Here is a 16304-nt window from a genome sequence, read left to right as displayed (position 1 = left end):
ATTCAATAAAACTCAAACCTTTTTTCCGATAATTTTTTTTGCCATCAGCTTGCACACATACACTGTTCATAGACTCAGACAGAAACATTACTCAGCAAAAAGTTTGAGGTGATAAAATGCCTATATCATCCCCAACCTCACCTGGCTTCGCTCATCAGTTCCCCCCAGAGTAATGTGGCCCCTGGCCCTGCTGCAGATTAGCTGGAGGAGGGGTACTCACCACACACAATGGGGCCCTTTTACTTCCAGTGGAGGCCTGGCTCTGAGCTCCAAACAACGCTCTCAGCACAGTAGGCGCTCCTTCTATTTCTCTTTTTCACTCAAATGCTTTTCTGCTTCACTCCTCTGCTTCTTTCATTCTAGCCCCCTTGTCCTCCCTCACCCCAGCGCCATGCTCTCCTCTCATTTCTTGGCATGATGAGCACAGACAGGCTGTTTACCTGAAGGGACTGAAAGAGGGAAGCAGCAATAGTGATGATAGCTGGTAAATAAACAAATCTTGAACGAAAAAGAAGGGGCCATTAAAGCGTTTATGCACCAAGAAAAGACAGTTTGGAATGGGAGGCTCTCATTTACCCCCAAGCCTGCTGGCAGCTACTGTGCATTGGCAGAAGAGGGTCATGCAGTTACCATGTGCATGAATAAGCAGAGATTTCTCAATTTTCTACCACTGCTGCTAAATGTGTCACACTTTCGCCATTGGTCCAGTCAGAAGAGGAGACTTTTGCGACAATAGTGACATCCAAGGATTTAAATCTTTCTACAAAGGATGACAGAAATACGTTATGGCAATATATTATGGAGTGAACAAAAGATTAAAAAGTCAGAGGCCAGTTATGCGCATCTAGGTGTGTGTGTGTGTGTGTGTGTGTGTGTGTGTGTGTGTGTGTGTGTGTGTGTGTGTGACAGGAGGAGAGACAGAAAGGCAGGCATCCCTTCCAGGGTGAGGTGGTAATGCTCAGTGACAAGGATAAACAGCGCTGGGGTTTGCTCCTACCAGGAGAGGGGGATGAGGAGGGGGATCAGGAGTAAGAGGAGGAGGAGGGGAAGGGGGTCTGTGTCAGCCTCTCTCTCTTCCTCCTGCTTTCTCCTCTGTCATTTTTTCAATTATCCCTCTCTCCTGCGTGTCCCCATAGACCCAGAGGCAGGGCCCGCATCATTTAGACTGAGAGCCTGTTTAGATTCTGATTATAGCCTCCTTTCTTCTCAGCACTCACGGCCGTCAGACACACACATAACAGTTACACACACCACGTACTGGCCGCACACTTTTGAGCCAGCATGAGGTGAATAACTGTAGCAGTAAATTTATCTGCTTGTGAAGCTCAAGGGACCGTTGATGGTACATTGGCTGTTGCTTTTTTAGAAACTGTCACAGGGTTTGTGTGTTTTTCTAAATTTGCGTCAAATGGAAAAGGACTGGGCAAAACATTTTTCATCTTTGTTTATTTTAAAATGTGATCATTTGGTGTGCACCAGCATATATTAAATGATGGTTAAGGGTGCTGTGTTTTGGGAGTACTTTTTGTAGTCGGAGACCTCAATTAGAAGGGAGGTGAAGGTGTGAAATCCAAAGTTCACTCCTAAATTAGAGAAGATGCAGTAATTTAACCAGCCTGTCTCTATACAAACATGGTGCTGAGCTGCAATAGGCCAATTCCCTGTGGCTGCATGCTAGTTTAATATCAGATAGCCCTCCTTTCTCTCTTCCTGAGGCTTCATCTGAAATGGAAAGTGGGGCTTTCCTACTCGTTAGAATGAAAAGTCATCAAGGGAGGAGAGGAGAGAGGGATGGAACCTCATTGAAATGCAAGTTGCATCCCCCCTTCTTTCTCTCTCCTCGCTCCTCGGGGACTCCATGCCTTTCTCTTCCTTCTCCTTCCCATCTTTAGGGCGCTCCCCCGCTCCCTCTCTTCCTTTGTTAATCAGTTAAACTCCCTCTTCAAACAACCCCTCTAATTACTCCTCCACTCTCTGTAAACGACAAGGCTGTCTCTCGCTTCTCCTCTCCTCCCTCTCTCCCTCCCCTCTCCCTCCCCCCTCCCTCCCCCAGCTCTCCTCTTTCCAAGACAGGGGTTGACCTCTGTCAGGCACCGACACCTCCGCAGTGTGTATGTGTCTGTCTGTGTGTGTGCACGCACAACTGATTCTTGCATGTTAATGATAGGAATGACATATTTAAAATCTCACTATTGTTAGTGGTTCAACTTTCAGATTTATCAAACACCTTCTGTACAGGATTGTGCGATTGTTCACCCTCATTTGTGTGTGTGTCTGTCGCAACTATTGCCTCAAGCTCTAGGCCGCACTTTTACCTTCCAAAAACCTGCCGCGCAGGGTTCCTTTCTTATTCTGTATGACTCTTAACACACATCTCTCTATTTTACAACCATTATTTCCTCTATCCCTTCCTTTCTTCCTTCCTTCCTTCGTTCCTTTCTTTCACCCCATGGATGGTATCCCTCCTTCTCCCCTCTCTCTGCTTACCCCTCCATTCACACACCCCTCCCCAGCTTCACCTCTCTCCCACTAATCTACCAGGCATCTCTCTCTTTTAAATTAACATGCAACATGAAAAAAATGGGACGACTGTGAAAAAAAAAATTAAATGCATTTAATAAATGGCTGACTTCAAATCGCCCGGCTTTTCAGACTCTCCCTATTCACAGTCCAATGAAAGGGGAGAAATCATTCACCGGGAGAGACAAAGCCGAATGAAAATATAATTCCGCATTGTGAGGCGCTTTTGTCCTGGCCCGTCAAATCGCTAATGGCGAGGCTTTTGTTTTGTGGCGGCGCTCTCAGGCTGGCGGTGTCGTATGGCGGTGGCAACGCATGCCCCATAATCACCACGCTTTGTGATATTAGATTATAGGGGCAATTAATGGCGTCAAACCTTAACTACTCAGCATTCAGCCTGCCACACACACATTCAGCCTTAAACACATGCATACGTGCACGTTTACACACATACCATATCAGCACTTGCACACATGGACGCGCACTTGGTTCCGGCGTCAGAGCGTCAGCCAACACACAGAAAGGTGCTATAACTCCAGTAATTATTACGCCTGTGACTTGAAAATGTCAATGGCGGTGTGTATAAAATAGAATGTATGAGTTGTCAGGGAGGAAGAATGGGATGCACAAGAGCAATTAATTACAGCTTTTCATTTGGCAGCTTAGACTGACAAGGCCCAGCGGCGGGGGCAAGCTGGCATGACGCCAAGCGGCACCCATCACCACCCCCACCTTACTCACCACACCCCACCCCACCCCACCATCCCATCCTTTCTGCCTATTCCTTTACCAACTGCCACAACACCACCCCTTCCCCTGCCTCACCCCACTCTGACTCCTTTCTTCTTCCTCAGCTCACACACACACACTCTTGCACTACAGCTCATTCATCTACATACCCCAGCGCACCCCTCTTTTACTCTCCTAGCCCTGACCCACATCTGCCCTGCCCTGTCCAACCTATTCTCCATCCCCTCGCCGTTACATGTGGCTGGGAGTGTGTTTAGTTTGGGAAGCCTGGTCTGATAAAGGCAGAGTGTGGGGCCACTGACAGACACGCAGAGAGAAAAAGAGACAGAGATGGATGGAGGGAGGGAGGGAGGGAGGAAGGGAGGGAGGCAGGGAGGGAAGCAGGGAGGGGGTAGACAGGGGCCTGGTGGGGAAAGAGAGTGTTAGTATTTATGGCCAATCTTGTGTACAAAGTCAATCAGCTCTTTACAGATTTAATTTACCTGTAACAGCTCGTCCCCTCTCTTGCTATCTACCACACAGTTCACTCTCACACCACCCTCCCTACCTGCTATCCTCTCAGGTAGTGAGTAGATAGACTCCTCTGAAGAGAGCTCTACACACACCAGCCCACACACACACACACACACACACACACACACACACACACATATGAACAGTTTGACCATGAGAGAGATTGATATTTCACCACAGAGTGAATATAGATAAATGGCCAATTTCAGAGATGATAACCCTTGTATTTCTCTATAAAATAACCATCACTTCCTAACAGACAGGGGTATTTGTATTGAGACGGCAGTGTAGTTTATTGATGTGCAGGCAGTGAAGTCTCCAACTCGATCTCACTCCCCTTCTTTTTTGTATTTCTGTATCTGAACTGCTCTGTCTCTTAATCCCCCCGTAGTTTTCTCAAACCTTAATTCAGTTAATAAATACAAAAGCACTTAGTCAGCAGGATTGTCTGCAGGTTTTTTCATATATTCGGTCTGCATTTATGCATGCAATCAGTTACCTCATTTATGTGGTTAGTTTGTCTTCAGTTTTGCAGTGTTTGTAATCAGATTAACATCTCTGCCCATCTCTGTGTACAATGCATGTGCATTAAGAGCTTGCACAACACATTCTGCAAGATTCACCCCTTTTCTCTCTCTGTGTCTCTCTCTCTCTCTGTCTTTTCCTGCCTGCAGCTCTATCTGATGAGATAGACATCTCATCAGATAGCCACTTTGTTGTTCCTTTCTTCTTAGCCAGGCTTGACTGTGTGGAAAGAGAATCGGAGGCAGTCCTAATCATGTGTTTATGGAAGCAGATAAGATTTTATATCTTATAGCGAGATTGTGTATCTGTCCTTTTATCTGTCTGTTGTCACAGAAATTGCCTTTGTGTGTGTGTGTGTGTGTGTGTGTGTGTGTGTGTGTGTGTGTGTGTGTGTGTCTGTGTGTGTGTGTGTCTGTGTGTTTACAATGCCAGCTTTGTGTAGGAAAGTGTCAACAATATGTGTGTGCTGTGGTGCATCAGTCTATTTATCTTTGTCTGATGTTGCAAGCGTTTCTTCTTCTGACTGACAAACGAGAATAAGAGACAACACACCTCTTTAACTTTACCTGTCCATACCAGCATACTGCACAGCCTCCATTCAGATTGTTTGTTTTGAGCTGAGCATTCAGTGTGCAGGCACAGTCATGCTTAAAGCTCGCTGTCCTGGCTGGGCCTTTTCACACAAAGCTTAACCCATTGATTGAGCTGTTCCACTAATATCTACTAGTATCGTAAGTGTGAATTATCTAAAATGTCTGTGTGCATCCCTGTGCTGTCTTTAGGTGCCTGTGTCCATGGCTATGATGAGTCCACAGATGATCACTCCTCAGCAGATGCAACAGATTCTGTCTCCCCCTCAGCTCCAGGCCCTGCTGCAGCAACAGCAGGCTCTAATGCTACAGCAGGTAAAATACACACACACACACACACACACACACACACACACACACACACACACACACACACACACACACACACACACACACTGGTTGGACCAGATCCCAGGCCAGCATGTTTGGATGTGTCTGTTTTAGTAGGTGCTGACACACACTGGGTGTGATTGTATCTTATTTAATGCTCGGAGATCTTTGAAGATAAACACACATCCACATATCCACTTATACACACATTGTCATTTTGAGTACCTCCTCTTTAGCATTGTTGCTAAGAGAATGTGCATGCTTCTGCACACCCACACGCACACGCACACACACACACGCACACACACACACACACACACACACACACTCACATTCTTTTAGGCTTTTTAGCATCAGCCAGTGAATCACAGTGATTCAAGAGTGTGTGTTGATGCCTGGCAGGTGATAGAGGGGTTGCCATGTCGACACAGACCAATAAACACTCTTCATCTGCAACAGTTCTGTCAAATACTCGTCCACACCAACCTGTGACCTCCTACCTACACACGCAAAGGACACAGGCAACCTTGTAAAGGCTGTGAAGAGGATTATTAACAGAGTGGAGAGAGAGTAATTGCGGCATAGAGGATGTCTCGAAAACATATACATACACAGGCAGGCAAGGCCAAAGAAGACCGTAAGATTTAATAAGGAGCGGTAGCTTTAGGCGAGTATAAATTGCAGTGGGAAGATCTGACAACATGTATCATAATGGAAATGTGAAATGTGCTGGCTTTCTGGAAACAGACATGCAGACGGCTAAGAACCTCTTCACCAGCTCTTTTTTTCTCTAACGAGGAAAAAAAAGGAGGCGGGGGGGGTGGTGGGTGTTGATAATGCACATGCGCACACACACACATTACACTTCCACTATTAAAACCACTGAGTTTAACATTGCTCTCCCACTTAATTAACCACAGTATGGACTTGCTCTTAGTGTATATCTGCAAATCAGGCACTTTTAAACACACACACACACACACACACACACACACACACACACACACACACACAGAACAATCAACCAACATATCACTCACTGAAGCATTAAATTTCATATCCCATGGCAATACAGCATTGTGTAAGGGTGTGTAAGTAAGGTTTACGGCTCACTGCCACACAGCAGTTGTGTCTTTGTATGGGCACTCGTTTGTGGATTTGCATATGTGTTTGTGTGTGTCTTTTAACCTTTAAGTTTCCTCTAACCTTTACTTATGCTAGAGCTGCTCTGCCTTTCTTTCTTGGTGTGTTCACTAAAGTCAAGGTCATGGTAATAGGCTCGAGAGGTGAGTGCCTCACTTACACATACTCTTAATGCACAGAGCCACTGAATCAAATCATTAAAAAGACCTTAATTATCACTTAATTATTCCCTCAACTCACCACTCTCCAGCCAACTGCATGTGTGTGTGCATGCCTCTGTGTGTGTGTGTGTGTGTGCTTGCATATGCATTTGTCTGTGTGATGAGGAGGCGATCAGAGCTAGTGACGCGGAAAAGAGAGATTAACTCCGCCTAAGGAGCGATAAAAGAGAGGAAAGACAGATGGAAGCGAAAGAGCAGCAAAAAGGAATGAGTGCTGCATTTAAAATGAATTGAAGGACAAGAAGGAACGTCATAGTACAAAAGCACAGTCGATTGTGCAAAATTTAAGTTATGGCTGGGATAAGATTGAAACTGGAAATGTAAAACAGCTTTGCACAAAAAGAGCATTACATTACACAGGGTGTGTTGTGAGGATGAGCAGTGGTGTGTAGTCTGCTCACTGCAGGGTCAGACAGATGAGAGACCGAAACAACTGCTGCGTTGTGAAATCATTCTCTGCTGAAAAGCCTCTTTGAACATTTGACGCACCATGAAACAAAGACAAACTGCAGACGGACACGCGTACAAGCTGTTCTCAAGAGGACACACACATACACATACACACACACACTGTGGTCAGTGTGAGTTTTCCTGTCCGCCTTGCTCTCCTCTCAGCAAGATTATAATCTTAATGGAGCTTCCTGAGTAAATTAGTGATTACTAACTCAAACAAACAGTTGAGGCCAGTCAGAGGAGACTGTGTGTGTGTTTGTGGGAGTGTATGCGAATCATGAATTAATATGTGTGTGTTTCCATAAATTATCCTGCAATGCTGAATCCGGTAGTTTAAAATAATGCATTTAGCACTGCAGTCTAGTTAATTCCAAGATAATATCTGCATAATTATGGCAGAAAATAAAATGCTAGTAAAGGTAAAGAACACATAGGAGTGTAGAAAACGTCCATCAGGTTACCAGCATACTGCTGCAGGTTACTATGGCGATGGGTGACAACCTATAAATTACCATACAGAACCTGGGGCCAGTACTTATGTACCTGGTATTGAAACAACCCATTTAAGAATTACTGGGGGAAAAAAACACACACACACACACACACACACACACGCACACAGTCCAAGCAGGTGTTTTATGACAGCAGTACAGTAAGAGCTGGCTTAAAGTATTTCACAGAGGAATATCTCCATGTTCTGTCATGCAGGCTGTGTGTGTGTGTGTGTGTGTGTGTGTGTGTGTGTGTGTGTGTGTGTGTGTGTGTGTGTGTAAAAAGCGTGTGCTAGCAGGACTCATCTTCAGCTCCCCGATTTATTTTTTATATATTTTCCAATCATGTCAGCTTCTTCTTTACAATCCTTTACAATGCAGTGCATGTGTGCCGGTGTATTTCTGGTCTGTTGCCCTTCTACCTGACTGGATTGTGCTGCACAGTCAGATCCTTCTGTACAGCACTTGAACTCTATGTGAATAATCCAAGCAGGGCCAGCACTATACAGTAGCTTTGACATACACAGTCAGTCTTGACACAATATAATAGCTTCATCATATTCCTCAGTCTGTGTTTGCTTTTTGTTTGTGGTTTGTCAATAATGCACACACCACCACAACAATAAACTGCGGCCTTCACCGAGAATGGAGGAATAGAGAGCAACTGCATTCCTTGAGTCTCCCATTCAAGTTATGGTGTCTGACTATAGTGACGCATTTCACTGTTGGAAGACTGTAGTATCGTTGAGGTTGATACAAAGTGTGTTGTGACTCACTCACCTCATATTTCCTACCCTCCCTCTCCCCCTCTTCCTTACTTTGCCTCCCCTCTCTTTCTGTGTATGTCTCTAGTTACAGGAATATTACAAAAAGCAGCAGGAGCAGTTGCATCTCCAGCTTCTGACTCAGCAGCAACAGCAGCAGCAGCAGCAGCAACAGCAGCAGCAGCAGCAGCAGCAGCAGCAGCAGCAGCAGGCTGGGAAGCAAGCGGCAAAAGAGGTGAACTTCACCAAGTACATACTCACTCAGCTCAAGTACACTCTGAAGTACACAAGTGCCCTTAAACACAGTAAAAGCGGTTGACGTAGGAGCCTGCAGGAGGAAAAAATCCTATCGAGGATCTGATGTATATGATGTGGGATACATAGGTTCACTCTCTTCTCCCTTCTCTATGTCTCTGCTTTCATCCTCCTTTTTTTTGTTTGTTATTGTGTGTACAAGCTTGTCTCCAAACAAGGATTAGTGACCAGCACACCATGTTGAGGCAGCGAAGGAGTGCTGTGCTAAGCCACACACTACCCCGCCAAAATATTCATTTGTATGCCTTCAGCTCCAAGCCCGAGGTGAAATCTCTCTGTAGGAGGGGTCTGCCACTCTTTTAATTGTCAATTAACCCCGCCAGCACTAGGACTAGCACTCTCTCTGTCTCTCTCTCACACGCACACACACAAATATGCATGAACACACACACTGTACCAGGTTTAAACACAGCTGTGGTACAGTAGGATAACAGAGGATCAACTAGGATCACATTGCGGCACAACAAAGAGGATCGCAATCGATCAGGCAAGATTACTGTCATAACCTGTGTGTACATGAGGTTGTGCGTGAGTGTTTGTGCTTGTGTGTACTGTACGCGTCTAATAGAGACGTTTTTGCTACATGAATGCTCATTCACCAAAATTACCAAACACACAGAGGACCATGCAGGAGACAGACTTCATGGAAAAAGGCCTCGTGAGACTCTTTCTGATAAACGCATGAGAAGACACATCCTAGATTTCTCCCCGCTCTTCCTCCTCTCCATCATCCCCCTCTCCCAGTGGGCAGACACCCCCCACACGCCCCTCCACCCCCAAACTCCTCGCCGACAGCGGTCAACCAACTCGACCGTGACCAAAGAAAACCAGTTGTGGTTGACTCGCATGTTGAGAGGGTGTCTGAATCGTTTTCCCTTTCTCCCTTCTCTCTGCAACTGTCCCAGTTTTATAGGTTTGTTGTCCTGTAACAACCAGACAAGTGCAAACACTGGTCACACCGCTACACATACTTGCAAAGAGGGAGAGGCTTGATGTGTGATGGTTCACTGCACAAACACATACACCTGGCGGAATATGCCTCCCTACAGAGCTGCATACAGCTGATATGACTAAGGCCATTTCCGGCAGGCAGTGTTTTTCCAGTTGCTGCGAGCCATCAGTCAACACTGGAAACACCTTTTTAGTCGATTGGAATATCTCTCCTGGTCAAGCAGGTGCTCTCAGAAATTGAGGCAGGGGAATTGTTTCATTAATGTAAGGCTTGTGCAGTTTGTAAGCCTGTCCTACAATGCAAGCTAACCAGTAATCCACCAAGTATACTGCCTCTTTACTTACAAACTGCTACTGGGCAGAGTAGAGTTAGGCACGCCAGGTGTGGGAGAAGATTTTAAACAAATTTAAATTCCAGCAGGCCTTTAACACGCCCAGCAAACATGAGAACAGGAAGCAACAGAGAAGAGAGTAGAGGAAGGAGGGAGAATAAAACAGAAAATCTCTCCCTTGCCTTTTGGAGTGTTTGTGCTCGAGTGGCTGAGACTTTTTGCCCTTTCCCCCCTTTCTACAATTCCTCTTCACTTTCTTGTCTGTGTGGAAGTCATGCATTGAAAGAAAAAGGATGTATGTGTATGTTGAGTCAGTGTTTGTGTGTGTCGCCGGTGCATTTGGGACTGGTCAGGAGTCAGCTTAATGAAGTGACTCTGACCGTCACAAGAGATTTGTGCATGTGTATGTGTGTGTCCGACTGCAAGTGTCCGTCTACAGTATGTATGTATGTGTGTGTGTGTGTGTGTGTGTGTGTGTGTGTGTGTGTGTGTGTGTGTGTGTGTGTGTGCGTGCGTGGGTCTGTGTGACTGGCAGGCTCAGACAGTGTGTGATGTGCTCATAAATCACATTGACAGCCTGTTACTGCGCTAGCTTTGGCCACTCAGCCACAGCTAATGTAAACAGAACACAGGCACACATACACACACCCAGTGTGTGTCTTAAAGAACTATAGCCATATCTCAAGAGAGAATGAGAGACGGGGGGTCGGGTATAAAATGGAGAGACAAGTAGAAAAGGAGAGGAGGGGCAGGAGGGCTGGAAAGACAGAAAAAGCGGGAAAGGGGATAAACCCTTTATTGTAACAAATGAGAATTTGGCAATTCACTTTTCACATGAACTGAACTATGTAAGCAGGACACAGATTTTGTCTGTAACTGCAACACTCATTGCCTATGACAAGAGTTTCCAGATATATAATTCCTAGTTTGAGTAATTGTAGATAGAAATTCTGGGCTCTCTGAACAAAGATTTCTCTGTGGTCCTAGAATTGTCAGCCCTTTTTGTCTGTTGTAGATTTAATTTCTTTTCTTGTTGATTTAGGCACATTTCAATAATCAAAACAGCAGTTGCGACACATGCTTGTGCTTGTGAAACGCGACACTAACCCTGCTTTAAAATCACTTTTGTGAAACAGGCCCTAGATTTCCAGAAAATATTATGATACAGATATGAAGTTCAATTAAACTGCTGCATGAAAAAAGTGTTTTCCTTCTTTTTATCCCTCTGTTTTTCTTTTGTAAAGAATAGCTTTTTTTGCTTACTCTTCTACACCCCCTCGCTCCTCCCTAACAGCCCCCACCCGCACACAAACACACTGCCATCACACTTCTTCTCCCCAGGCACCAAGTCTGAAAGGAAGTGACCTTTCTGCCCTTCCTGTGAGATCCTCTCTGTTCAAAGAGTTCTAGGCTGCGGCTGCCACTCTCTCTCTCTCTCTCTTTCTCTCTCTCTCTCTCTCTCTCTCTCTCTCTCTCTCTCTCTCTCACACACACACACACACACACACACACACACATACACATGCACACACACATACACATGCACATATGCACACACAATGAGCAGTTCCTCAAGTTGTATTTATTTTTTTTCCCCCTCCTCTAGTTATCTGTGATAGATAAAGTCCATCTCTCTCAGGGACTGATCAGGGGGGACTTCAAACAGCGCAGCACAGACCAGGTCCGCCCCAGACTGGGAGAGCAGGAAAGGGGACATTTATCACCGTAACACACACCGACATTATCGCCACGCGCCATGTAGTCTCTCCCCCTCTCGCTTTAACCTCCCTCATTCCCTTCCCTTCTTCTCTTCATCCTCGGGGTTGTCACAGCTTGGCTTCAGGCTTTTCTTCCTTTTAATACACGACTAATTTTCTGCACTAAGGCCTCAGTTCTCACATTGTTTTTCAGCAGCAGACAATTAACCTTTATATCATCCTTTTATTTATTTACAGTTGACTTTATACTTGATTTGTTGAGACTGAATGATGTAATGCAACAAGCAGACCAATTGAAATCATAAAAACAGAATAGGGAAGGGCTTCTTCTTAGATGTAAAAAAAAAAAAAAGAAAATCAATCAGGGCAAGTATGTATGTAGTTCAAAATTACCATTGAAAAATGTGCTTTGACAAAAGTTTTAGTCTTAATTTTTTTTATTGTATTCTACAAATCAAATCAAATAAGTAATAAATAATAAGAATAAAAAAAACTGGGTAAAGAACTGACTGTAGATCACTTGGACCCAACTTTTTCTACCTTCTGTCTCTCTGTCTTCTAACAGCAGTTAGGCAGTAAGCAGTTGGCCTTCCAGCAGCAGCTGATCCAGATGCAGCAGCTCCAGCAGCAGCACATCCTCAACCTCCAGAGACAAGGCCTGGTCCCACTGCAGCCCACCGCCACCATGCAGTCTCTGCAGCAAGGTACGTGCACACACACTTACATTCTTATGCAAACCCTCAGCACACAGACACATCCTGACAAACATACATGCACACATGGTCATAACTGAGCACACACACACACACACACACACACACACACACACACACACACACACACACACACACACACACGGCCTGTACCCAATGCCGCATGTGAAGCCTGTTAAGTTAATCAGCCTATAAAAGATAAAAGGAAACCTGATTGGTGGGTTTGTGGAAGGTACTCATTTGGATAATAGGTAAAATATGCCACTAAGCCCCCTGCTTGGAGGTGTGTGCATGTGCTTGCGAGTGTGTGTATGCTTGTGTGTGTGTACTTGAGAGTAGCCAGACACAAGAACATCATCGTTTTGCTATTGCTGTGCCCACTGGATTTTTTTTTTGTTCCTATATGCAACTTCTCCCACAGTCCCTTCATTTTGTCAGCATGGTTTTAGAATGATAAAAGTTGACTGTTGACTGGCCCGCCCTTAGTGAACATGTGTGTATGTGTGTCTTTGTTCACAGTAATGTCTTACACACACATGCACACTATCTCACACACTGAGAATGCTTTAGGGGCTCTAAAGTGGCCGTAGCATTGCTAAAGCGCTGACTGAGTTGACCAAACAGACCAGTTTCCTTCCCTCTGTCTGTCTGATCTCTCTTTTTCTCTCGTGGGCAGTCACATGCAGTCACACACACAAACTCTCAAACTCGCTCAGTCATCTGAATCTCACAAAAAACAAAATTAAACTTTAATTTAAACAATTTTAATTTCTAAAAAGGTTAGTTAAAAATATACTTAATACAACACCCAAATACAAAAAATACAAAAACCAAACTTTAATGTGATTTTCGCATGTGTGTGTTGATGGTGTTTGCATGTGTCCACCGGAGAGCAAGTGGAATTACCAGTTTATAGAGAGAGTGAAAAGAAATGAGTAGATGCAAATTGAATACAAATGAAAAGACCGAGGCTACAGTTTTGGATATAAGAGTATAATTATTCAGACAGTTGAAACATTTGGCTATGGCATCTCCTTCTCTTTCTCTCTCCCTCTCCCTCCGTATCAGAGTGGAATTTCCCTGCAGTGTGAAAGAGCCGGTCCATTGTGACGGCTCAGCCAGGCGTGAGCCAGAGCATTCCTCTGGCCAGCCATGCCACACAAACACACAAACACACATGCATAAACACAAGCACCTACACACACAATTGCACACACTATTTCCCCGCCTCAAAGGGCCGTTGTGTCCAGTGAGTAGTTGGTGGGAGGGAGGGGGGGGGGTTCTGCTAAGGTTTTTGTTTATTTCTCTTACTGCAGTAAGATGGAGGCACTTTGTAGATATCACATAACTGTAAATGTTCATTAATCAAAAAACCTTCTAACTTGACTGCAAAATACAAACAAACAGAGAGAGAGAGAGAGAGAGAGAGAGAACCAAACAAATGTTAATGAGAATCAAACTGTGTTTTTCTAAGCACAGACCAAGCCAGTCCATTGTTTAAGGACTCATACAAAAAATCCCATTAGGTTTGACTTCATCTGGTCAAACCACACCTTCTAAAGTAATTTGTGTACTGACATCAATGTGAAATAAATATGACCCTTGCAGCCAGATGTGAGTGTTCAACACTAGCTGGAAGATATTGTCAGAACACATTTTTACCTGAATGCATACAAAATCAGGATTTTTGTTCACAGATCTTCTCTGCTCATGGCTGCTTACAGTTTTAAGTTTGCTTGCTTTACACTCATCAGTAAACTGCTGACTTTCACCAGAATCTCTTTTTTTCCCTCCAAGTTAAAATTTTCTCGTGTTTTAAATGGAATGGATCTGCTTTGAGCTAGTCTGACAAGTCAAAAGAGGAAACACTTTATCTAACAATCACTTAACTACTTTACACTTTCCCTCTCTGGGCGTGTCCACAGATCGGTCGGGTTTCTTGGATAATACACACACACACATACGCACAGAAATCTATGCTCACACCGCCTCATTCCTCCAGAGTGAGAACTTTTGTTTTGGCGGGACCACAGAAGAATGCAGACAAAGCAGACATAATATTTGGATTGCTGCGAGGTCTCTGTATGTGTGTGTGATGTGCAGATGTGTGTGTGCGTGGCTGCATTTATGCATGTGTGCGTGCGTGCATGGTAAGATCCATTGGAGTAGGCTGTGGCATTTTTAGGCGTCTCTCTCACTGTGAAATTGGAGCAGAAATAACAAAGCTGCAACTAGAAAGAACCCAAAGTGTGCACCCACCCTGTTAAGACAAATAGTGGTAGTGACAGGAGCAGTGGTGCTGGTGGACAGTAACAATTGCCAACAGAGATTAGGAAATAGTTGAGGAATAGTAGATATTTGGAAAAATAACAAAACATGCAGAAATTAACCTCTTGTCTGTTTTAGTTTGTCCTATTTTCCTCTTTCAACTGCTCTGAGGGGACTGTAATAGTTGCATGTGTGTTTTATGTGGATTAGAATTGTAAGTCGCAGCTCTCTGACATCAGTTTATTTACAGTGTGTGCGTGGGTGGTATTGTAGATAGCTTTACTTAACTTAGATATCCTATAATCATATTTGCACTGAACATTGTGAAATTCATTAACTGAGTTAGGTGCTGAGTTAACTGTGGATTCTTCCTCTGCAGCGATGTGTCCGTCAGACCTCCAACAGCTGTGGAAGGAGGTGTCGGGGGTGCAGAGCAGTGAGGATGCCCTGAAACAGGCCGAGGGCCTGGACTTGAGCACCAACAGCTCCAATTCTACCTCAGCCTTCGCCAAAGCTGCCAGCGCTCACATCCCACTGCACAGCCTGGTCAACGGACAGAGCCACACCCCAAAGAGAGACAGGTACAGTAATGTCAGAATACATGAAAAAATCTACATAGTGATGGTGTGTCTGTCCTCTGTGTGACCTGAAGTCTCTCTAACTCACACACTCATGTTATGTCATTTTCAGGCTTTTAACTTTTAGCTTTTAGCTATTCTTACATACCTACGCACATAAACACAGTTACAAAACATGCACATGCAGCATATCACACATCACCAGGGTGTAAACGTCTTGCAGCTCATTTGATAGGAGGTGTGTTGGGTTCAGTATGTTCTGCCAGTATGCTGTCAACCACATGCCGGTATAGTATAGAGGAGGCGAGAGGAAAGGATGGTGGATGCAGGCCACCTGGTAGAAAATGGAAATTATTTGATGGAGTCATCTATATTTGTTGATCTCAATTTGCTGTAAAGATAAATTCCTCATTACTGTGTTGACATATCAAAGATGCATGTGTGGTGAGTACTACACATATGAGTTTTGGCTGCTCATGGGCTTGTCTCCATCTTTAAGAGCCAGACTGTTTGAGTGGATATCCTCCTTCACCAAGGCAGACAGCGGAGATGACCACGTTCCCCTTTACTCCAAAGGCAGCCAACCCCCCAGCAGCCAGTAAGTAGCACATACACACTCATACATACACACAAACATGAGTGGATAAGACTGAGACAGAAAGACACACTATTGGAGGGTGGTCTGCAGTGTCTTTTTGTACTGATTCACTGCTTGCTCAAGAGGCGTTGTTGTTGATCGTGACCTCTGACCTCATTTCTGAGGGGGTCAAGGTGGGTGTGCATGTATTGATTAAAAGAGCTTTAATTAGTTGATCAAATATGTCACACACTGTCATACTACAGCTCCAGTGTGCTGCAGCACTGGCTTTAGTAGCAGTACGAAGGGGGTAGCATTAGTGTGTTAGCCTGCTAAGCTAATGCATGGCTGATGTGGAGGAGAATGTGGTTGCCAGCAGTTTGTCATGTCTGCTGTCTGAGCTGCTTCTGAGTTGACTCAACCACAGCCAGCACACACACACACTTGCAGACTCACACACACACACACACACACGCACACAAGCTCCAACCTCAGCCAGCACATATGATCAGGAAGAGGCGAAAAAGCAAAGGGAGAGGGAGAGACATGTTT

The 16304-nt window shown here is 44.7% G+C and overlaps 1 protein-coding gene across 4 annotated transcripts in view; it reads left to right on the top strand.

Annotated features, from left to right (window-relative positions):
• Positions 1–16304, top strand: part of foxp4 (forkhead box P4) — a 93740-nt gene that overhangs the window by 56916 nt on the left and 20520 nt on the right. For 3 of the 4 annotated variants that reach the window (XM_051413870.1, XM_051413869.1, XM_051413871.1), the window contains 5 exons: positions 5091–5213; positions 8389–8535; positions 12182–12320; positions 14977–15178; positions 15675–15773. In XM_051413870.1, coding sequence (XP_051269830.1) covers positions 5091–5213; positions 8389–8535; positions 12182–12320; positions 14977–15178; positions 15675–15773 — 710 coding nt within the window. The remainder of the gene's footprint in view (positions 1–5090; positions 5214–8388; positions 8536–12181; positions 12321–14976; positions 15179–15674; positions 15774–16304) is intronic. The other variant, XM_051413868.1, reaches the window with a different exon arrangement.

The sequence above is a fragment of the Dicentrarchus labrax genome, unplaced genomic scaffold (assembly GCF_905237075.1).
Source record: "Dicentrarchus labrax unplaced genomic scaffold, dlabrax2021, whole genome shotgun sequence".
NCBI lineage: Eukaryota > Metazoa > Chordata > Actinopteri > Moronidae > Dicentrarchus > Dicentrarchus labrax.
This window is presented reverse-complemented; position numbering and strand designations above follow the sequence as displayed.